We start from the raw sequence: 20,947 nt of genomic DNA, 5'->3' as shown, positions 1-20,947 counted from the left end.
TTAAAGATGCATTTTCAGCTGCTACTAACAATTTGTACTCCGCACGCGATTCATAACTGGCGCAGAGTAGAAAAGACTTATATAATAATTTATTTTTTTGTTATCGGTCGGGGGTATTTTCGCAACGAAATACTCGAAGAATCATTGGCATTTCATTGTTTATGCAGCGTCCAAGAACGGACATTCCTCCAATTGTACAATTTAAAGTTGAACGTTATAGTATAACTTTTTTTTATAGCTGGATACAAAATTGCGCAGAACCAGCAATAAGCATGAAAGGGAATCGTACTTCACGGAAATATTTTAAAAGTTACGATGTACAACTCGCCAGTTCATAAAATTGAATTTTGCGACACTGCCAATAATAGTGATGCATACATAAATCAGAACAGATGTACAGATTTGGGTCCATACGATTCACTTCTCTTAGCTCAGCCAATCTAAATGTTTCACAAAAAACAATCACACAAAATTGTTATGTATGAAATTGTTAGTTCAAAGATTGAAACGTAATATACAACAATTGCAAATAATAGTCATATGAATAATCATCAATCTGCATATAATAATAATAATAATAATAATAATAATACCATAGTCCATTAAAAGATAGTCTGGTATAAAAACTTAAGCGCTGATACAGTTGTGGCGTAATGTGTGTGATAAAGTTTAATTTTCTCGATAGAGCAACAAAACTCGACACTTCTTTCAAATGAATGAAACATATAGATGTGCACCAGACAATTGCTGATAATTTATATAGGGATGTAGCAATGCTATGCTACGCATAGCATTGTAATTTGTGCAACGTCCGGATAGAGTTATGGCTACGCTGATTGTTGAACGAACTGCATTTCGAAAGTGTCCAGCCTTGGCTCCCTTAAATCACTAAATAAAATCGTAGTATCGGAGTAGTGCACGACGCCGGTAAGTCATGGTACGTGTTAAAATGACAATGTTAGGCCTTAGCGTCGACTTCCACAGTGACGTCTCCTACAGCTTTCTCAGCCTTCTTTTTCTTCTTTTTCGCCGATTTCGGATTTGCCGAGGAATATAAAAGGGTCTACAAATTTTAATTACAGACAAAATTAACCGATCGTAATAGCAATGGCAGTTATAAAACTGTTATTTGCTTATTTAATATTCTATATACCTTCAATTCAGGATCATCCACGACACAGTCGGATTGATACATGTCGAGATCGAAAGGAATCCCCGTAATTTTATGAGGTCCATTAGGCATCAAAAGTACCGTGAATTTGAATTGCGCTGCGTACTCGTTTGGTTTTTCATACAGCACCTACATAAAACAAATTTAATGTCAGAATTTTGTTTGGGCAATACGTATGAAAGCTGATAGATATAAAAGTATAAATGATAATCTTACTTGGAACGGCTCAATCAACCTATGATTTACACATTCAACAACAGCCATTTTTGCTTTTTTCTCGTCTTCGAAGGTACGTAAATTGAAAGGCATGAGACCATGCTTGTGGGAGACTTCTGAATAAAACATGCGAGATGCCTTCAGTTTAAGCTGATATGTCTCCTCTGTTTTCTTGTATATCGTAACTCGGGTATCCTGCTCCCTTCCCACTCCTTCACCTGTGCTAACTAGTACATCCATTGCGTATACCTGAAATTAAATATCTTCTTCTATATAGTGCTCCCCTCTTTATTTTATATTACAAATTTGTAATAACTATTATTTCAATTTTCATATCAACTTAAATATACCTCGTGAGTCTCGAGAGTATACTTTTCATGCTCCTTCTTTTGCGCATCGTTCGGATTCTGGATTATTGTTTTGTCTCCATCGATCTTAAATTGTTTTAACTGATGACTTAGCATACCTTCGATCGGTTTACATTTATAGGCATCACATATTTTCTCCACGGTGCCTGTTATCGTATAAGTCTGAAATACATAATTAAGCATCAAGATATGCTTGCTTTAACAACTATTTACTTAAAAAAAAAAAAAAAAAAATGAAAAAAAGTGAAAATGATAACACGTACAAGTACTCTCAATCTTACCTCTGTACCTGGCTTCAAAAGCCTTAATGCAGCTTGAGAAGCATAGTGTGCAGCTAAAACTACATCCGCTTTCCTGCCTGTTACTTTCTTCTCTGGTAAAGATCCTATGACGATAGTGTGCGCCACTACAGCTATGAAACCATCCACATGTGCTCCAAGATCACTGTAAATATATGATTTTATTAATTATACCAAACTTATAAAGAGTAAAATGAATGTAACATCAATTTCTGAAGAATGATGTTACATGTAACAATATTATTTAATATATGAAATGCTAATAAAAATAAATCTTGGATTTTTGGAGTTATATAAAGCAACTTTTATGGAGAAACTTACACTTTAACCATATCCTCATCTTTGAGAATCAAGTCAGGTTCACTAGCGATAGGAGAAAAATGACAAATGCAATTGTTGACTGATATGCATGTTGGAAAAGCGATTCCCTTTTTAAGTTCCTTCTCCTTTTTGAAAACTTTACTAGTTTCCTCTGTAAGTATTTTGTCACCAAACTCACATATTTCCCTCACAGAGGCTCCAGTCACGCATTTATTTAGAACTTGTTTCAATACTCCTGCAAAAATACATAGCATGTATTAATATAGTTTAATTATGAGAAAAGCCATGTGTGTTACAGTCGAGTTCTGATTCTGGCAAAAGCTTCAAAAAGCTAACTCGTTAAATGTCAAGCCCGAGGAACAGGAAGCAATTGTGCTTTGCTCCAAGTATTCTTAAGTGAAATAAAGAAGTGTAAAAGTTATTAACAAATAATAAGACTAATTATAAGTAGATGATTAAAAACAAGGTTTTTATTTTAGTCAAGCTCCGATTAATTGGATCATAGATTAACTTATTATTTTATCAAAGACAAAACAATTTTTTGTTATTCGACATATGGAAAAGAAAATAAATTAGAAACGGCGAATTTGATAGTTAGAAATTTTGCTTTTCCGCCGATGAACGCCTGATTGACGAGCGTCCCGTCGGAGTTAATCGGAGATCTTGATCGAGGTCGCTCCGAGGGAGATTCTCGTGCTCGGCGAGGCAGGGGGACTGATACGAGGGCGGAAAGCGCTGTCGCGAGCGAGCAACGTTAACGAGAACGTTAGGTCCGGGCACATGGTCGTGGCCCCCGGCATTGGCGCGCCACATTCCATATGGCCGCGACGGCAAAAGAAAGCGCGCGCGACGCACGCTCGCGACCGCGCGGCCTTCCGCGCGAACACGCGCTACCGTTTCCTTACGATTTACGATCTCGCCGGCCATTTTATACTTGGTGACAACCAAGTCCTCGGCGATGGTCTTCTCGGTCTCCTCCTTGTCCGCCATGTCTTCGAGTATACTGTATCCGCGCGATCACGTGACTCCGGCGGCTTCCTCGTTGATACCTCTCTCGATGCCCCAGATACGTATGTACGACCGACACGACGACGGCGAGAAACCGAGACGGATGACGAGACGACCACCAGGCACCAGCACTACTAGCGACCACGAGTAATAAATAAATAGATAGGCTAGAGAGACCAGGCTTACTCGTTACGTGACCTGTCAGTGGATTTCGATTGGTTGAGTATGGACATGTAGATTTCTGATTTCTTACTGCAGCCAATCGGAGTAAATCAGGAAGAGGGAAAGGAAAACTAGTTCGCGTCGCCGCGTCCGATGAAAGCCGCGCGCGGATAAATCGCGGTGTGCCGCGCGCGGTGGCCGATGAAGAAAAATAGTAAAACAAAAATATAATTTCCGTTCTTTAATTACGTACGAGATTAAATTGAAAAATCTTGGAAAACGTGTGGAGCACTGTTACATTCGATATATCGATCTCTCACATTGGAGCCATCGACTATCATCGATCGAGTAGCAACGACTGTCGATATACTGTCGATAACCTACCTCACGCAAGAGAGTAGACAGAATGGAGAGACTAATCTGCAAATTGTCACACAAGTGACACTCGCCGCCCGACGATTGATTCCAATGTGCGCGTGAGCTTTTGTATCTTTGTAAAACAAACCGGCAATTGTCTGTCGAGTTCCTGACTCGCGCGCGCCACACCCGGAAGATAAATGCGCCTGATAGGAGGGAGTGTCCGGGCCGCGAAGAGGCTTCTTGGAGTTATAAAAGGGTTCAGCGTTTGCTAGCGCAAGAGAAAACGACCGAGGGAAGTAAAACGAGAGGAAGAGAAACATTGACGAGGGCACACCGTGACTCCACGTCGCGACTATTCGAGAGAAAAATGACCGTTATGGATTTTTTTGGTTGCGCCTGTCTGGCCTTTGGCCCACCACTAGCCATGTTTACGTTCACCATCGCCGTCGATCCTATCAGGATAATCATACTGATTGCCAGCGCCTTCTTCTGGCTCATCTCCTTGCTGCTGTCGTCGGTGCTCTGGTACGCCGTCGTCCCGCTGCAAGAACATCTCGCATTCGGCTTGGTCTTCTCTGTGCTCTTCCAGGAAGGTTTCAGGTAATTCCTGCCGTAATTCCTCAATTAATTCGGTGCGTGTCCAATATTTTGCATATATATATAAACAAATTTGTCGATCGTTTTGTCTGTTTAAAGGTATCTGTTGTACTGGGTGCTGCGTAAAGCCGAAAGGGGTTTAGAGAAGGTCACAACGACACATGTCGCTGATAGCAGACATGTATTCGCTTACGTTTGCGGCTTAGGTTTCGGCTTCATGAGCGGCGCTTTTGCTTTAGTCAACGTTCTCGCCGACGCGGTCGGGCCTGGTACCATGGGACTCCGGCAGGGTAGCGAATACTTCTTCATAATATCGGCCGCCACCACTCTGTGTTTCATTCTCCTGCACACGTTCTGGGGCGTCATCTTCTTTTCCGCCCTGGATAAGAAAAATTGGGGACAAATCGTCTGGGTGGTGGGATCGCATCTGGTTGTCTCGTGTATGACCTTGCTCAATCGTTATCAGGCGTACGCGGCCAGTCTATTATCCGCTTACATAGTACTGGTAATAACGACTACACTTGCGTTCAGGATTGCCGGCGGACGGACGCAGTCTTTAATTCTCTGTTTTCAAAGAAACTGAGAACTTATAAAGGTTACTTAATAATACTTTTAACATTTAAGAAATTCATCTCTGATACATAATAACAAATATATAATTTCCCTTTTAACGCTAAGAAAATCTTTGTTGCTCTATTATGTACACGTAGAAATGATACATTCAATGATCAGGATACTTTTTTCATTCGGATTATTAAGCAGGATACAAAGTATAAATACGTAATATTACTCATTTTGTATGGCGAAATGTACTCCATTGAATTCAACGATGTGTAATATATCTGATATGTACGTTGGCCAAATTGATGGAGGAACAGATTTCATTCTATATATATGTATAGTATTATTTTGAAATTAATATTTTTCGAAACATCTCTCGATGTGAAAGCCCTAAATTATTTCCCTTGTAAAAGGCTCTAGCACAAGATAATTATGATCAAGTTGCTAGTCCGTCCCTTAATCCATCGAAACAATTATATGGAACAGAATAATCTGTAATAATCCAGTTTTGATCCAAATAGTTGAAGTGTATATTATCCCTTTACATCTAAGGCTCTCTCTTGGTTTTTTTTATTGCAACCATGCTGAATCATGACGTCAGAAGCGAGGGAATTATATGAATTTTCTTTGTTGCGTTATATATTAAAATAAATGTCACTTTTCATTACACACGTTTAATAATAGATATAAAAGATTCTCTTCAGCCCATAATAAATTGCTATAAAGTCATCTATTATAAAATTTAGCTTGGAATAGAATGGTGCACATATCTAATTGTATATACACACTCTAATGCAGGACAATAAAAGAAGTTTTTTTCGGCATATTTTATCAATCTATATTACAATGTATGCAATGCAAGAAAATTCATATGATTTTTCGCTTCAATCATAATTTAATATGGCTGCAGAGAGAAATTATAAAAAAGAAGAAAAAATCTAAAATGTATGCATCAGTGCGCTCATACGTGTGTATGTATATAAGTATGCGTCTATATAATGTTATAATTATTGTATCAAACGAGGTGTATATTTGTGCATCAAATTTGCGCCTTAAAAAATGGATTCCTTGAGTAGGTTAAACAAAAAAAAACCGATAAAGTTTAAGGAATTGTTCGTTACTTTTTTGTATGCAAAAAGAGAATCGCTTTACTGACGATTACACTTAAGACAATTACTGTAACATGTATCTCTTGACATTAATTTAATTTTACACTTATCACACATCTCGCAATCATTTATTAATCAAATCATATTGCATTTCGTATGACATTGAAATGAAAAAAATTTTTGTAAAATACTAGCTGTATAAATTACTGTTATTGCTCTTTAACTGTAAAACTATATATACTACAGTTTCATGTAATGTAATACATATAACAATAACTTGAGTTACGTTACTAGTTCACTATGAAGATAAATTTATAATGAATTTTATGATTTTTTTTCTTACAAATTTAAAGTATGCTGAAATTTCGCATTTATATATTTCACGTATTTGAATTATTAATTTTTATCAATACGGCATCTCTATGATGAATAATTGACATAATCCCAAATAATCCTAAATCACAGTCTTAAATTAAATAGCAGTAAGTAAAATTTTTTAATAATTATTAGAGGAGATAAGGAATGATTAAATATTTGTACAAAACTGCTTCGTTTCTCGATAAAATCAAAAGATATTTTATCAATAAATCGTCTTGTATTTTCTCGATAACTAAATTATTTTAGAAAACAAAATTATATACCGATTCTATCTTTTAAAAAAATTGCATTCCGGTTGCCGATACAGTCGAATTTTTATATATTTTTCTCATCGGAACAGAGAAGATTTCCTGTATTTTTTCAGCTTAAACTTAATTTTCCCTCTCCCATTATTTCATACCATTTGCTAATTGATCACATGTGCATAGAATAAAAATACGTTTTGCGTATAATCAACTTAGAACGAAAAATTCGTTTTTTTTTTCTTACTCTAAATTGATTGTGCGTGCGATAGTAATTTTGTTCTATGCCGTTAAAATATGAGGACAGATTAAAAGTACATAGAAAAATATAGAGAATCTTTTCAATCCCAAACGAAAACTATACCAAAGTTTGACTGTAATTTGCAACACTTAAGAACTTGTTAGAGAAGCCATAAGTAGCTCCATTTTGTTGAGAAAATTCTTCCCTTCCATTTTATCCCATCTAACTTCTTTGAAAGAACCTCCCAAATTCTCCCACTTCCTTTCGCGAACAAGTTGACCGGGAAAGAAATCCTTTCGGGGAGAGTGAGCAATGGCGACTTGCACACCCGTTTGCGGTTCACATCGTACAGCTATCATTCTACAAATAAAATTAAACGACGGTTAAATAACAGATGTGCACGCATTTAACATTCTTCTGTCAAATTTGAACTATAAAATACCTGTCGCCAATTGGCGAAGCTAGGATACAACTACTGGCATTTCCCAGTGGCTCCACCGAACCTAGGCCGAGGTGTGAGCTGTTTGCTAAGAATTGCCAGCCCATACACTTGGCTAGAGCTTGCACTGCGCTTATTTGATGTTGATAAATCTGCGTACAAAAAAAAATATTGTGATACCATTCTGTAGATAATAAAAGAATGTTTTTTTTATTCTTGAATTTGACATTTTTAAATTGTATAATTTTACATTTTATAAAACTTTATCGACGTTGATAAAGTGAATAAAAACTGACCTGACAAAAGATTAGATCCCTCAGTTCCTGAGGCTCGTAACTCATATGCATGACTCTACCATCGCGGCACACACATTTCAGTGACTTTTCGCCGACGTGAACGACCATCGACGTTCGGCATACGCTGTCGTATCCGTGTGTCAGGATATTTATTTTTACGCAGGACTGTGTTGGCGAATTCAACGCGTTCCAATGTGAAACAATGAGCGGATCTTTCACCTCCTTCGCTATCGTGTCCAATACGTATTCCGTGCGTAAACGCATAAAAAAATGTTGTGCCTGTTGGATAATTTGTTCTAATAGCGTCTGGCTCTTCGTCATTTCTAGAAGCTCGTATCTGTCGGCGGCAGTAGGGCCGGCTACGTATCTGCGTTTACTAGGACCGAGAGGTGCCGAGGCAGGATGAGGAAATGGATGATTACTGTTATTGTAATGCACTTCGCGCAACAGCTGATGCAGTGAGTGCTCCAATACATGATCGTGGTCTGTTTTGTGGGGTGGTGGAGCCGTAGGTTTTTTATCGTTGCCCGTGCTATGACACAGGCCAATTATTAATTGAATTCCCGGTAGTACCTAGTGTAAACATTAAAGAAAAAAAAACATGTTAAGTATATTGAAGTAAAGAATATTACATGCAAGAAGCTCTTAATTTCCGTTTGCAAGATACATACCGTGGCCATTATCTGATTTCCGACAACCATGTGAGGTATAGGCGCGCGTAAATGCACAGCCTCTCGCGCTAATTGACTAAATAGCTCCTTGCAAAATAGAACGTTTTGCGCAGCCTCCAACTTTTGCTGCCAATGCATATCGGGATTCGAATTATTCGTACTGCTATTAAGCAAGCTTATATTTGCATTGCACAAATCCTCTTGATCTAAACAAACGTACATTTTCATTTACTCGTTTGTTCAAAGTGCACATACATATATTTCTTCACACGAATCCCTTTTCTATTACCTTTCTGACATAATACTTCAATGTACGCAACGCCTTGTAACTCGCTGGGTATGGTCACGCGTAAGGCGGATGCTTTTGAGTTTGAAGGACCGTGAGATTGTCCTGATGATATATTGCTACTAGGAGACGCTGGTGGACTACTACTGCTTTTTTCTTCTTCCTCAGCTTTAGTAACTTCGAACATGCCTGTTTGTGTGTACTTGGAGCCAGCTGATACATAAATGTAACACATGAATTTTTAGTTAGTAAATACATGAATATTAAAAACACAAATTATTCTCCTAATAAAATATAAAAGAAAAAATGCATGTAAATGAGACAAACCAGTTCGATAGCTGAGGTCACCAATGATAGAGTTCGATACTTTCTTCAAACGCCAATTTTGTCGTAATCTCAATAATTCGATGTGAAAGTCGGGAGTGGCTCTGGTTCTAGCTGACAATTCAGCCTGACAGTTTCGTAGTTTTTCCGTGCCCGATGAAAGAACCGCCCCTGCTCCCGCCAGTGCCTTTTTCCTAGCGTACACTTGTATCATAGGTTTTACATCGACTGGTTCTTGAGATACCGGATCCAATACCATGTAATTTCTTTCCTTGGCTATTGCAAGTACATCGGCCAATACGCAAACTTCTGTCAGGGCATTCCTACCAAATTCAATTTGCAGTCTATACATTGTTGTTTTCAATTGTCTAATTGTAATCTTATTACATTTACGATATGTACCCCATCCTGGACACATATGGGAAAAAATCATGACAAACCTTAATTTATTCCTAACGCTGTCCCATGGCCATAAGGATGATTGAAACGAAGCAGGGTCTTTTGTGTCTTCTTCATTCTTCTCGTTACCCTCCAACTGCTCCTTCTTTACCTCTTCACCATTTGTCTTGCTAAAGTCGATCTTTTGAGCAATTTTTGCCAGGTTCTCCGATAACGTGAGAGGTCTGCAGCATAATTAGTAATGCGAACCGATACAAAATCTTATCCTTCTCGAGACAAAATGTAAGGTTAATTGCGAGGCATAAGGTGTATTTAATATCTAACGAAAATTCCATTAAATGCGTATCTTCGCTATATTCCTCGTTAACGCTAAATTTGTTTACGTACGCTTGGTAAATTTCTTGGCCATCGTAAGTGATTTCCTGTATCTGATTCTCAATCGGAGCTTCTACGGAGATATTCACGGAATACGCCATTGTTGTTTTCATACGTCCAAACCGGCGAATAATAGCATATGTCAGTGGGACTTTCTGTATAAATTGTCTAGATGGGCTACCCAGTATGACCCGTGCTGAAAGTGTGTTCCAAAATCTATAGAGTTCGCTGATTGGTTGTCATCCAGCCTGCCTGCCTAGCACGCTCTCTCTCTCTCTCTCTCTCTCTCTCTCTGTTATTATCCATTGATCTATCAACTCTACTCCGATGCAGTATGGAGCCAACTAATTATAAAGATAGAAATAAATCCATTGATCCATTGATCTCTATCTTTGTCAGTGATAAAAAACATCTCTACGGAAAATGGTTATAAGTTGTTGTGTTTGCAGAGTCGAAAAGGGATCTGTGCAGGACTTGAATTTCTCGTTTCATCGGTAACGATGATATGATACTATATGTATATCTCTTAAATGTTTCGTAAACACAAATTTCGAAAACGCTTAGACAACATAATATAGATATGTAATATGAGAAAAGTGGATTTTTATGTTTTAAACTTTTCTGCAGTATTCCGAAAAATGAAAATATGAAATTAAAGTGGTGGGAAGCTATAGGGAAGAAGGTATATCATAATGCGTATATATGTAGCAAACATTTCAAAGCAGAGGACTTTAAGAATTATCAAGATTTTAATTTAATAAGGAAAATATTAAAACCCTCAACAGTTCCTAGTGTTGATATTAAGTTAAGGTCGATAAAATTAGATATCACTGAAAATTCCTCATCTGACAAAGATGTTTTGACTGAAAACAAAAATGATGAGAGGTAAGAGGTAGAGGTGCAATTATATACATTAACATATATAATATATTTTATATAATATTATTATATAATTGTTTATTATATAATTAGTTTCCTTGCATAATTAACCAAATGGATTATTTTTAACTTTGAATCTCATCTCAACTTCAGATTTCCTAATAACAGATTGAAAGTTGATGAATCAAGTATATCAACAAGTCTCGATAATCCGACGAATAAGAAAATTGTCAGTAATAAGGCAATGTTAGGCTCTACTGCTAATCAAACAAAGGAAAAGTAATAAATCTTTTTGTTTAATAATATACACACTTTATTTCAAAATATATATTTTGTAGGATAGGGATGTATTTATATTATTTATTAATATTACTTTTCTTTCCAGGGCAACTGTAGATAATACCTCAAAATTATTAAAAAAACAGCGATATCAAAATGATATCTTAGGAGTCGTGAGACAAGAAGATTTCATAAGTGAAGATGCATGGTTAAAGTTCCAAAAGTATGTTGATAAGATTAAAAAACAATATAGAGTCTCATTGCGCAAGAATCAGAGGCTTCAACACGAAATAAACTATTTTAAAGACCTTTTGAAAAAGCAGTTATCTGACGACGTTCTGGAGATATAGAAGTAAGTTGAAAGGAAATTTTAACGTTCTTACAAGTCTCTAGAAGTCAAAATTATATATTGATAAATTATTTGACTAAAATATTAAATTAAGAAATGATATTTAATGTTTGTCATATGTTGAAACTTGTACTTTGATAATTTATGAAATTACAGATGCAGGCACCCATATGCCAGTTAATTATATGGTAATTATATGGACTTGACGACCGAAATAACTTGTGGATCGCGATATATTTAAAATGAACTTTTGCACGCTGTACAAGAATGCTTAAAAAACATGTTCATTTGTAAATTAAAAAGTAAAAGTACATAGCATCAGCTGTGCAAACGTATTTATAACCTTTTGTTAAATATATATAGTAATTCAATTTTTCGAAATTTAATTAAGCTTGCTTGCAAAACATTATATAGTTTTAACTATCAATTGTATTATACAAATGTAAGATATATATATATTAAGTAAATGCTAATTTATGCTAATGTTATGTATATAACGACAGTTATTATTAAAAGAGACCAACTAGATTTATTTTCTCAGGGTTAATAAAAAATTTGAAACAGATATATATTTAAAATTAAATATATTTGGAAAAATTTGTGATTAAAAAATGACGCCACCTGTTGTTAAAAAGGAAAATTTAGAAGCAAATATCGACCAATATCGACTGAGTAATAATCTGGTAATGAGCGACGTCAAGTTTCATTTCATGGCAGTTTCGTATTGACATTTGAATTGACATTCCTCTACCTTTCTCGTTTCGAAAATGAACATTTGTTCACGTGATTATCACCGTAATTACTCCTCTCCCGTTTTCGCAACTGAGGTAATTCTGTTGACGGTCAATAATTCTGGAATAATGTCTTAACAATGCTCTGACTTAACCTCTCTTGCTAACAACTGCCAAACTGATGCAGAAGAAAGCAAATAATTAACGAAGGATACGCGAGTAGGGACGATCGTACATACAAGTCCTCTCCCGATCTTTCGTATTGCCCAAATGGATACTCAAACAGATGTCAATCTACCGCGACCGCAAATGGCGTTGCGAAATATGAACTCTGGCAATATATTTTACATGCCTTTAACGTCGTTCGCAGGTAAACAATCACCCGAATACACATGCATTTATTTACGATCGCAACCAAATTCCATAAGCGACTCAAATTCTTATCGATTTAATTAGCAATTAATTCGATTGGTAGGCAAAATTCTCATTACATATATTGCTAGCTCGTTTGTTCTTTATCTTTAATCTTGTTTTTCACGTGTCATACAGTGAAGATTTAAGTTCCATTTGTTAACAAAAAATCGCCCTATCTGAATTTATTTGCAAGAATTATCGATCTCTGTGTCTCTATTTTTCAGAAATGTGGTATCAGATATTTCTCTGGGCTCTGTTCTCCTCGATATTCGTGCACACGATCGCTGGCGCGATTTGCTTCGCTACTTTGCGACAGCACAAATACGGCAAGTATGTAAGTTGTAGATCTCTGTCTGTGAAACGGTCAATTCACGATATTGCGTATATTCACAATATATATATCTGCAGATTCTTCCCACTGCTTATCATAATAATGGGCGTGTTATTGCCACTGACGTCGGGTGTCGTCAGCTCGGCGGCAGTTGCCTTTGTGTATAGAGCATCCGGCTATCAAATGCCACCTCTGTACGCATTGTTTTGGGGTATCGGGCAGACTGTGGTACCGGTATGCGTCGGATTCACGCGAATCTTAGCGACTTTGTAACCCTGTGTTACAAAAACTGCACTTGTGATATTTACGTGTACATATAAGAGTGGCAGTCATGTTTTTTTTAAGTTATACATATGTACATATATAGATAAGTCCATCATTGTGGGCATTTAGCTGTATCGATATATATTAGTGAGCTGATTGTAAAAATGATAGTGATCATAATATGTTACCGAAGAGATAAATTATTCGGAGAATTTTGTAACAAGTCAATGCATTTATCGCATATCGCAGAAAGTGTCTCAATCTATATATATATATATATACACATCAATAAAGTCACGGTTTCATTTTTTTAATTGTTAACATACATATTTTGTTTTATTATAAAGTACGATATTAATATTAATTGATATTATATAACAAATACATAAAATGGACTATATTACATCATTCGTATTGTACAACCATTTGTGTAACTTTCTCAGGACTTGTCGATTTTTACATGTTGCTTGAAATTGTTTGCAATATTTTTTATGTCCACCAATCCTTCCTCCAAGGCTCTGGAGGCTTCCATTTTTGCGTTTTCATCAGGAGCACTTAACAAATTAAGTACTAAGTCTGAAAAGAAACGCAATATATATTATACATATTTTTTTAATTAAATTGTATTTTATTATAAAAAGGTTCTCTTTTGAGGATCATCTTATAAATCGTTACGTACCATGGTATCTGGAAAGTGTCGACATTGTATTGGGTTCCAGCTGCTGTTGAAGAAACGCTAAGACGGTTGTCACATGTCTGCCGGACATATGTATGGCATTTTGCGTAACAGCGGTGAAAAGCAGGCTTGTAACTAGATGCAACATTAATGCGGGATCTTGCGTGGCATTCAATTCTTCTAATAGAGCTTCCCTGTGAGCGTGCACCTGCGGCCGCTCCTTCTTCTTATCGTACTTTTTCAGGACCAGACAACAAGCCACCATCGCTGCGTCGACGCTGTTCAAAAAATCTTCCACCGAATCCCCCATTACTGTCTTATGAATGACAGTTAACGGCTCCTTAACATCCGCGGGTAATTCAAGCAGCAATCTTTGCCTCGCCTCTGTCGTAAGATTCTCCGCTACTTGCAACATATTCTGCTGAGCGGCCAGTTTGAATATGTTCGTTACAAAATCAAGGCCCAGAGACTTGAGCAAATATTTGGTCAGCGAGGCTTGATCCGCTTTGTCCAAGTGTTTGATACCCTTGTCGAATATTCGAATGTTGGTTATTACGATGTTCAGGCGTTCGCCGATCTCGCTTAGATTAGTAGTCTTGTTGGATTGCGCCAATTGCTCCGCCAATGATAACGCGAACTTGTTGAGTTTTGGTTGCAAATAGTACGCCAATTCGTCTGCCATTTCTTCGATGACGGATATGTTCTCGTCTTTCGTAATTTCCGCTTTAACTTCTTCCACGGATATCAATGTAATCTCACCTTTTCGTGCAGACGACACAATCGTCGTCTGCCTCGTCTCGTCTTCGTCCGAGTCATTTTCCTGCGTTTTTCCCTGAAGGTACTTCTTCTTTGTAGATTTCGTCTTGGTTTCTCTGCCTTGACTACCGCCGCCCGCTTTACCAATCGCCGCCTTCTTCCTTCGTTCTTCCTTTTTACTCACTTTATTCTCGATGATCAAATCCGCGGATTTTGATTTCAATTTATTCTCAGCGATAGACTGAATCCATTTTCCGCTAACCACCATGTCCCGAGCCTTTTGTTCCGCTGTTGCCTCGAGGGATTTAGTTAAAGTTTGTAAAAATGCCTCAGAGACAACGACTGTCTTTGCAAATACATGTACGTTGACCCTTGTCTTCTTCATAGCTAATCTGAGAAGAAGTTCCGCGTCTTCGTCGCTAAATACAGACGGTAAAAGCGGATACAGATCAACGAAAGATCCGGTCGCAACAACCTCTTCGATATTGGCGTCCACTTGATCCGTTACCACCGTTCCTACAGCCACTGACTTTAGGAAGACCATGTTCTCGTTCGGAAAGTGGCGTTTTACAAAGCCTGATGGATCTGATATCCCGAGCCTTGTGAGCGCATCATATTCTGTAAGATGAGAATAGATTAAATTGGAACATGTTCTTAGGAATATCTTAGAAATTTTTATAAATACTTTACCTAAATATCCGTTCTGCTTGTAAAAGTTTTCAACCCACTCGTTTTGACTTTTAGAGTATATAGTAGGTATATAAATACTATTTCCGCTCTGTTTCCCAGTCACAACTCCTGGCACTTGTTTTACTTCTTGCAAACTGTCCAAGATTGCTACATGAGTGATATAATAAGATAAATAGGAAGCCTGATTATAGGAATGAATGGTACTAACAGTAAGAAAACTAAATAAAAAGATAAATTGGACTATATTTTTTTTATGAATATAACAGCTTGATATTATTAAATGTACTTTAATAATATAGAATATGCATAATATAGAAAATAATAGTCATTTATGTGAATATTAAAAACTTGCTTTTTTCACGTTACTATTTTTGTACTTACAGAAAAATATTCTTTCTGGTACGCCACATTGCCCCAATATTGCAGATAATGGCGTGGGCTTTGTGACGGCAGATAACGCGCCTTTAATTTTTGCCTTATTTTTAGCAATAAAGCTTTCGGTATAAAAAATTTTAGGATCTTGGGAGTCTTGGGTGGCATGTATTATTTTTCCGAGTTCCTTCTCGACGACCGATTGTAAAAAATCAGCCGGTAGATTGTAAGTGAGCGTTAACTCGGCCACATTAATACAGCCGTGCTGCACAAGTTTATCATTTATCTCTTCTGCAATTTTACTAATGTAGCTCTTATCAATAAGCTGGCCCAGTATCACTTTTAGCCCTTTATTGTGCTTCTCGATCTCCGTTACTGCTTTAGTTACTTGCGACAGATTAACATTAAGAATTTGCGCCAAGTCGACTAAACTAACTTTTCCACCGTGAATATACAGCTCATCCTTGATCTCCTTCCCAAGATGCTGGGGTGTAACGTATTCTTTGCCATCATTGGTAAATATAATGTCAAGAAACTTGTTTTCTACCAATGTTGTTATAATCTCTATACAATTTCGTTCCGAGAGTCTACAATATACATTAAATTACATTAGAAGGAAAATCTCATTGACATTATAATAAAATTAATTGGTTTTTTTTTCAGTACTATAAAGAAGAGTAATATGAAACACGTAAAAAATATAAATATTTGATAAAATCATTAATAATAATTACAAAAATTAATTCTTGTGTTCTTATTAGAGTAATAAAATATAATAGAATTTATCTTGAAATCATATCTCCTTTAAATCTAACAGATATAAATTTATTAACGTGTTACTATCAATACCATATGTTTAAACTTGTTTAGAACTCTTGCAAACTGTTATAATACAAAAATGCATACAAAATATACGAGTCAAGTGACAAGAATGTAACGTTTGTGATTCAAGCATGAATATATTTCTAAAATGTCTAAAATATCACGTTATTTACAGTTTGAGAATTTGTTATCAACAAGAGGGTTAGGTTAATCAGACTGGAGTAAAGAGCATCTCACTTTTGCAAGGTCGAGCTGAGCTGTGCCTTCTGAAAATCAGCAGCCAGTCGCTTGATTTCTTCCCAATCCACGCTGGACATTTTTCGATCGTTTCTCGTGCCGTTCTGAACTAACGTTAAAACTGGAGAAACGTGACGTTGCTAACATGCTCCGACAAACGTTGCGATGGTTGCGATTGACAGATTATCATATGGCACTGCGATCTGTTCTCAGTAAGTGCATTACGTTACACTTTCTACACTCAACATGAGACAGAAGTTGTATATACATACATTCATTGATACATATATATAATTACAATGAAGAAAGCATTAGTTAAAAATTAAGAACGAAATAGACATTTTTTTATAGTCTCGAAAAATTAAAGGAAGAAATATAATGTTAAATCTGATTAAAATTTACAATTAATCTCCCAGTTTTTATTTCATGCACATCGATCATACATTAGCTTATGGTATCGAAAAATTTTAATTTCTAAAAAATTCGAATTCTTTCTCTCGCAGCTTCAATTTAATTTTAGCGAATAATGATCTATATATAGTGAACGTGAAAGTTGAATAGGATTTAAATTGGCGGTCATGTCGTGTCGCACGTCGTTTCCGGTGACGGGCGGATGCGGACTCGCCTGCTCTAACTTTGCAGTCACGTGACCTGGTTGTAAGTGCATCGCTGTCGGGATCATTATATTATGACAGCGGAAACGTCAAAAGTCGCGAACGGATTGTAAACAAACTGGACCGGCGGCGTGCACGGAATATCATAGTCGCGCATCTCGCCATACGGATCTCGTTCTCGCTTCTTTTATGTACACGCAAGCGATCAAAATGCCGGTCCAGAAGGATTCGAATATCGTAAAAATCGCCGTTCAGATGACCGATCAGGTGCCGCAGCTCATCGAGTTTAATCAGAAGCAACCTTTGGCCGGAATTATTCAGGTGCAATCAATTTTATTACTACTATCATCTCATCACGTTGTATGTGATGTACTGTAATTATACAGAGAATGCATTCGGATTAATTCTCCAGTTCTCTCTCTGTCTCCCTCCCTCCTCCTCCCCTTCTCTCTCTCTCTCTCTCAACCCTTTTTAGAAACGGAGACATAAGAAATAATCTCTTCCAGTTGTTATATTGTTAGATTTCAGACATATCCTGTATAAAAAGATGATAGGAAAAGTAGTGAAATACGTGCTGACATTTACATGATAATATTTCATATTAATGATTAATGTTTTGTTTTAATTTTAGGAATTGTGCAATGGATGGGGTTTATCTGACGCAGAGTCGTACTCTTTACAATTTTCGGAAAGTAACAATCAGAACTACATTACGGAGAAAAACAGGAACGAGGTGAAGAATGGCAGTATTCTCAGATTGGAGTTTTCACCCTCGAAAACAGCGAGTGATATTTTGACTAAGCTTAATAATGGGACAGTGGAAGAGAAAGTAGCAGCTCTGCAAAAACTGAGCACACTCAGCATAGATATGACTTTTGCTTATGAATTTATAAATAAGAAAGGATTGGCATTAATTATTTCACAGGTATTACAATTTTTTTTTATAAAAAGAATATATGTGACTTTTGTTGACTGCTTATTTCTTATGTAACGATTGCTTTATCAGGTGGAAGGTGGAAAATATAAGGGAAACACGCTTGCATATTCCCTTCAATCGTTTGTGGAATTGATGGATCATGGGATTGTATCGTGGGATATATTGGAAACGCCCTTTATTAATAAAGTGGCTAGCTACGTGAATAACCAATCAGTGACTCAGGACACCAGTATTGTGGAAGCATCTCTGAGTATTTTAGAGAATATAGTCCTGAATTCAACGGGGAAATATGGACAAGTGGAGAAAGAAGTTACTTTCCCTAATCTTGTGATGCACTTGCAGTGCATGAATCCACAAATTCAACAAAATGCGATAGCTTTAATAAACGCGCTGTTTCTGAAGGCCGATCTACACAAGAGGCGAGCAGTTTCTGCTACATTGCAATCTAAACAAGTCAGGAACGTGTTTTTGACTAATGTCATACAATCCACTGGACAGGTATGATTAAATATAAGTAAATTTTTAGTTACACGTACCTTTATATCCTTTTTAAAAAATAATTAATTGAAACACAAACCCGTGTAACATTATTAGCTTTAATTAAGATTGATTTGTTTTATATATATATATATATGTATAACAAATCATTCGTTTTAATTAAAGCTAGTAATGTTACATGGATTTGTGTTTCAATTAATTATTCTTTAATGTGTGTGCACACATTAAATATAGAACTATGTCTAGCGTTTTTAACGTTGTTTTTAACGTTTCTTCTAAAAATATTCTACTTTCGGATAGGTCGGAGCGGAAATGGCGCATCAACTCTATGTACTGCAGACGCTAATGCTCAGTCTTTTGGAACAACGAATGATGGCGAAGATGGATCCACAGGATCAAGACGCACACGATAAAATAAAGGAATTACGAAGAATCGCCTTCGACACGGAAGGTGCGAATAGTGGAGATGTAGCTGCTCGCAAGCAGGGACTTTTTGCCAAAGATTACAAGAAATTGGGCTTCAAGTACGACATCAATCCCGCTCTTGACTTTACCGAGACTCCACCGGGAATGCTCGCGTTGGACTGTATGGTATACTTCGCGCGTAATCATACTGAAGCTTATACGAAGGTCGTTCTCGAGAATTCGTGCAGAGCGGACGAGCATGAATGCCCTTTCGGCAGAACAAGTGTAGAACTTGTTAAATTGCTTTGCGAGGTAAGGTAGATTTTAGAAAACACTTTAAATTATTACGTTTAATAAGGCAAGTATTATGTAAATTGGATATTAATATTATTTTTATTAGGTGTTACGCATTGGCGAGGCACCCAGCGAACAGGGCCAATCTTATCATCCAATGTTCTTTACGCACGATCATCCCTTCGAGGAATTCTACTGCGTCTGCATAGTTCTGTTGAATAAGACGTGGAAGGAAATGAGAGCGACTACGGAGGACTTTGTCAAAGTCTTCTCTGTTGTGCGTGAGCAGATTACCAGGGCGCTTCAGTGTAAACCCACAGGACTGGATAAGTTTAAAAACAAGTTGCAACAGTTGCCTTATTCGACGATCACTAATCTTTGGCAACAGGAGAGGACAAATCGGGAGGAATGGGAGAGCCACGCGAGGCCAATTGTTGAACTTAGAGAACAGATTACTCCCGAAATACTAGAGCTGATTCAACAGCAGCGATTAGGATTTTTGGTGCAGGGTACCAGATTTATGAAATACAGTGCCAGAGGACAAGTATGTGCCACTTTGACAATAAAGATACGTTTGACATTACATATGAATTTCTAATAAAGATCTCGATATTTTTAGCGGATTAAAGATAAATTCTGGTACGTCCGCTTATCGCCGAATCACAAAGTCTTTCATTATGGTGACTGCGACGAGAAATCGGTGCCAACGATAGACGAACTTCCCACAAAGCTAGCGGTAGTCGAGATTCGAGGATTATTGACCGGCAGGGATTGTCCGCATATGAAAGATTTACAAAGGCGAAAAACTACTCATCAGTTGGCGTTTTCTTTAGCCTTGGACTCCGTTGAAGTATCTAGTCTCGATTTCGTTGCTCCTGATGAACAGGTCTTCGATTATTGGACTGACGGCATTAATGCTTTACTCGGTGAGTTGTAAATTCTGTTTAAATTTTTAGCAGCAAGCAGTACGCGAATAATATTTCACTTGCTTTTTTCTTTTTTTTTTTTCAGGAAATAGAATGACTAGTAAAGAGGCTGAAAATGACTTGGAGACTTTACTATCCATGGACATTAAATTAAGACTTTTGGATGCCGAAGGGATCGACATTCCGCAAGATCCACCCACGATTCCTGAACCACCGCCAAATTATGACTTTTGCTACGAGTTAAAGTAAAAGTTGTAAGTCGTGCCCGTCTATTAATTATTACTTTCCACCGTATATCAATTTTTTATATGCATGCAAAGCCATTGATCTTTATTTGCAAATATTTATACTTTTTCTGATCTTTTGCATATATTGTTGCGATATAGATTGAGATTTCTCTCTTTAGATTGCGCAATTTTCCGTATAAAGCGTATTTTAATGATATAAAAAATAGCAGTATATATCTTTTACCAAAGAAACATTTTAAATTTTATGTATATATGCAGTTTTTTTATTATATTTTTTAAGAAATTATTTATCTACAAATGAGAATCGTCTAGGCAGAAGAATCACCGTAATCATGTCGACGATATTTTTTTAATAATTTAATTAACTTGAAAAGCTGATAATATAACCAGTCTGACGTAATA

The 20,947-nt window shown here is 36.8% G+C and overlaps 6 protein-coding genes across 7 annotated transcripts; 3 read left to right on the top strand and 3 right to left on the bottom strand.

Moving 5' to 3' along the window:
• Positions 1-141: 141 nt before the first annotated feature.
• LOC105459918 (proliferation-associated protein 2G4) lies at positions 142-3,517 on the bottom strand. Its single transcript, XM_011706282.1, has 7 exons — positions 3,281-3,517; positions 2,376-2,610; positions 2,037-2,199; positions 1,738-1,917; positions 1,388-1,636; positions 1,154-1,300; positions 142-1,063 (listed from the first exon to the last, which is right to left on the bottom strand). Exons 1-7 carry the CDS (start codon positions 3,363-3,365, stop codon positions 959-961), a joined length of 1,164 nt encoding a protein of 387 aa, XP_011704584.1. The 5' UTR covers positions 3,366-3,517; the 3' UTR covers positions 142-958.
• A 188-nt stretch (positions 3,518-3,705) lies between these two features.
• On the top strand, positions 3,706-6,782 carry LOC105459917 (gamma-secretase subunit Aph-1). The gene is made up of 2 exons (XM_011706281.1): positions 3,706-4,505; positions 4,602-6,782. Exons 1-2 carry the CDS (start codon positions 4,273-4,275, stop codon positions 5,083-5,085), a joined length of 717 nt encoding a protein of 238 aa, XP_011704583.1. The 5' UTR covers positions 3,706-4,272; the 3' UTR covers positions 5,086-6,782.
• Positions 6,783-7,024: 242 nt separating this feature from the next.
• Positions 7,025-9,964, bottom strand: LOC105459916 (mediator of RNA polymerase II transcription subunit 17). The gene is made up of 8 exons (XM_011706279.1): positions 9,836-9,964; positions 9,490-9,672; positions 9,053-9,372; positions 8,729-8,938; positions 8,440-8,645; positions 7,769-8,341; positions 7,476-7,624; positions 7,025-7,393 (listed from the first exon to the last, which is right to left on the bottom strand). Exons 1-8 carry the CDS (start codon positions 9,934-9,936, stop codon positions 7,183-7,185), a joined length of 1,953 nt encoding a protein of 650 aa, XP_011704581.1. The 5' UTR covers positions 9,937-9,964; the 3' UTR covers positions 7,025-7,182.
• Positions 9,965-11,995: 2,031 nt separating this feature from the next.
• On the top strand, positions 11,996-13,293 carry LOC105459913 (transmembrane protein 170B). Of its 2 annotated transcripts, XM_011706277.1 has the most exons (4): positions 11,996-12,157; positions 12,249-12,431; positions 12,700-12,805; positions 12,884-13,293. In XM_011706277.1, the coding sequence occupies exons 2-4, from the start codon at positions 12,332-12,334 to the stop codon at positions 13,077-13,079; spliced, it is 402 nt and encodes a 133-aa protein (XP_011704579.1). In that variant the 5' UTR covers positions 11,996-12,157; positions 12,249-12,331; the 3' UTR covers positions 13,080-13,293. The 2 variants fall into 2 exon arrangements, with proteins under 2 accessions (XP_011704579.1, XP_011704578.1); XM_011706276.1 differs by having other exon boundaries at positions 11,996-12,431.
• Positions 13,294-13,386: 93 nt separating this feature from the next.
• LOC105459914 (E3 UFM1-protein ligase 1 homolog) lies at positions 13,387-16,727 on the bottom strand. Its single transcript, XM_011706278.1, has 5 exons — positions 16,624-16,727; positions 15,574-16,151; positions 15,193-15,339; positions 13,750-15,120; positions 13,387-13,646 (listed from the first exon to the last, which is right to left on the bottom strand). The coding sequence occupies exons 1-5, from the start codon at positions 16,701-16,703 to the stop codon at positions 13,510-13,512; spliced, it is 2,313 nt and encodes a 770-aa protein (XP_011704580.1). The 5' UTR covers positions 16,704-16,727; the 3' UTR covers positions 13,387-13,509.
• Positions 16,728-16,746: 19 nt separating this feature from the next.
• On the top strand, positions 16,747-20,913 carry LOC105459912 (engulfment and cell motility protein 1). The gene is made up of 8 exons (XM_011706275.1): positions 16,747-16,835; positions 17,127-17,558; positions 17,869-18,162; positions 18,244-18,672; positions 18,973-19,389; positions 19,478-19,915; positions 19,991-20,297; positions 20,383-20,913. The coding sequence occupies exons 2-8, from the start codon at positions 17,427-17,429 to the stop codon at positions 20,544-20,546; spliced, it is 2,181 nt and encodes a 726-aa protein (XP_011704577.1). The 5' UTR covers positions 16,747-16,835; positions 17,127-17,426; the 3' UTR covers positions 20,547-20,913.
• The last annotated feature ends 34 nt before the right edge of the window (positions 20,914-20,947 follow it).

This window comes from Wasmannia auropunctata, unplaced genomic scaffold, assembly GCF_000956235.1.
Source record: "Wasmannia auropunctata unplaced genomic scaffold, wasmannia.A_1.0 LD333494.1, whole genome shotgun sequence".
NCBI classification, from domain to species: Eukaryota; Metazoa; Arthropoda; class Insecta; order Hymenoptera; family Formicidae; genus Wasmannia; species Wasmannia auropunctata.
Note: the sequence above shows the minus strand (reverse complement) of the source record. Positions and strands in the feature narration are given on the sequence as shown.

What these genes read in the sequence shown, in the direction of transcription:
- LOC105459918 (XM_011706282.1), bottom strand. Translation starts at nt 3,365, where the DNA reads ATGGCGGACAAGGAGGAGACCGAGAAGACCATCGCCGAGGACTTGGTT. An exon ending in GATGAGGATATGGTTAAAGT is followed by an intron (nt 2,200 to 2,375) that starts GTAAGTTTCTCC and finishes ATATATTTACAG; the next exon opens with TGATCTTGGAGCACATGTGG. An exon ending in ATACTCTCGAGACTCACGAG is followed by an intron (nt 1,637 to 1,737) that starts GTATATTTAAGT and finishes ATTTAATTTCAG; the next exon opens with GTATACGCAATGGATGTACT.
- LOC105459917 (XM_011706281.1), top strand. Translation starts at nt 4,273, where the DNA reads ATGACCGTTATGGATTTTTTTGGTTGCGCCTGTCTGGCCTTTGGCCCA. An exon ending in CTCTTCCAGGAAGGTTTCAG is followed by an intron (nt 4,506 to 4,601) that starts GTAATTCCTGCC and finishes GTCTGTTTAAAG; the next exon opens with GTATCTGTTGTACTGGGTGC.
- LOC105459916 (XM_011706279.1), bottom strand. Translation starts at nt 9,936, where the DNA reads ATGAAAACAACAATGGCGTATTCCGTGAATATCTCCGTAGAAGCTCCG. An exon ending in GGCCAAGAAATTTACCAAGC is followed by an intron (nt 9,673 to 9,835) that starts GTACGTAAACAA and finishes ATTATGCTGCAG; the next exon opens with ACCTCTCACGTTATCGGAGA. An exon ending in AGCGTTAGGAATAAATTAAG is followed by an intron (nt 9,373 to 9,489) that starts GTTTGTCATGAT and finishes TGAATTTGGTAG; the next exon opens with GAATGCCCTGACAGAAGTTT.
- LOC105459913 (XM_011706277.1), top strand. Translation starts at nt 12,332, where the DNA reads ATGGATACTCAAACAGATGTCAATCTACCGCGACCGCAAATGGCGTTG. An exon ending in GCCTTTAACGTCGTTCGCAG is followed by an intron (nt 12,432 to 12,699) that starts GTAAACAATCAC and finishes TCTATTTTTCAG; the next exon opens with AAATGTGGTATCAGATATTT. An exon ending in CGACAGCACAAATACGGCAA is followed by an intron (nt 12,806 to 12,883) that starts GTATGTAAGTTG and finishes ATATATCTGCAG; the next exon opens with ATTCTTCCCACTGCTTATCA.
- LOC105459914 (XM_011706278.1), bottom strand. Translation starts at nt 16,703, where the DNA reads ATGTCCAGCGTGGATTGGGAAGAAATCAAGCGACTGGCTGCTGATTTT. An exon ending in ACCAGAAAGAATATTTTTCT is followed by an intron (nt 15,340 to 15,573) that starts GTAAGTACAAAA and finishes TCACTCATGTAG; the next exon opens with CAATCTTGGACAGTTTGCAA. An exon ending in CAAGCAGAACGGATATTTAG is followed by an intron (nt 15,121 to 15,192) that starts GTAAAGTATTTA and finishes CTCATCTTACAG; the next exon opens with AATATGATGCGCTCACAAGG.
- LOC105459912 (XM_011706275.1), top strand. Translation starts at nt 17,427, where the DNA reads ATGTACACGCAAGCGATCAAAATGCCGGTCCAGAAGGATTCGAATATC. An exon ending in CTTTGGCCGGAATTATTCAG is followed by an intron (nt 17,559 to 17,868) that starts GTGCAATCAATT and finishes TTTTAATTTTAG; the next exon opens with GAATTGTGCAATGGATGGGG. An exon ending in TTGTTAAATTGCTTTGCGAG is followed by an intron (nt 19,390 to 19,477) that starts GTAAGGTAGATT and finishes TATTTTTATTAG; the next exon opens with GTGTTACGCATTGGCGAGGC.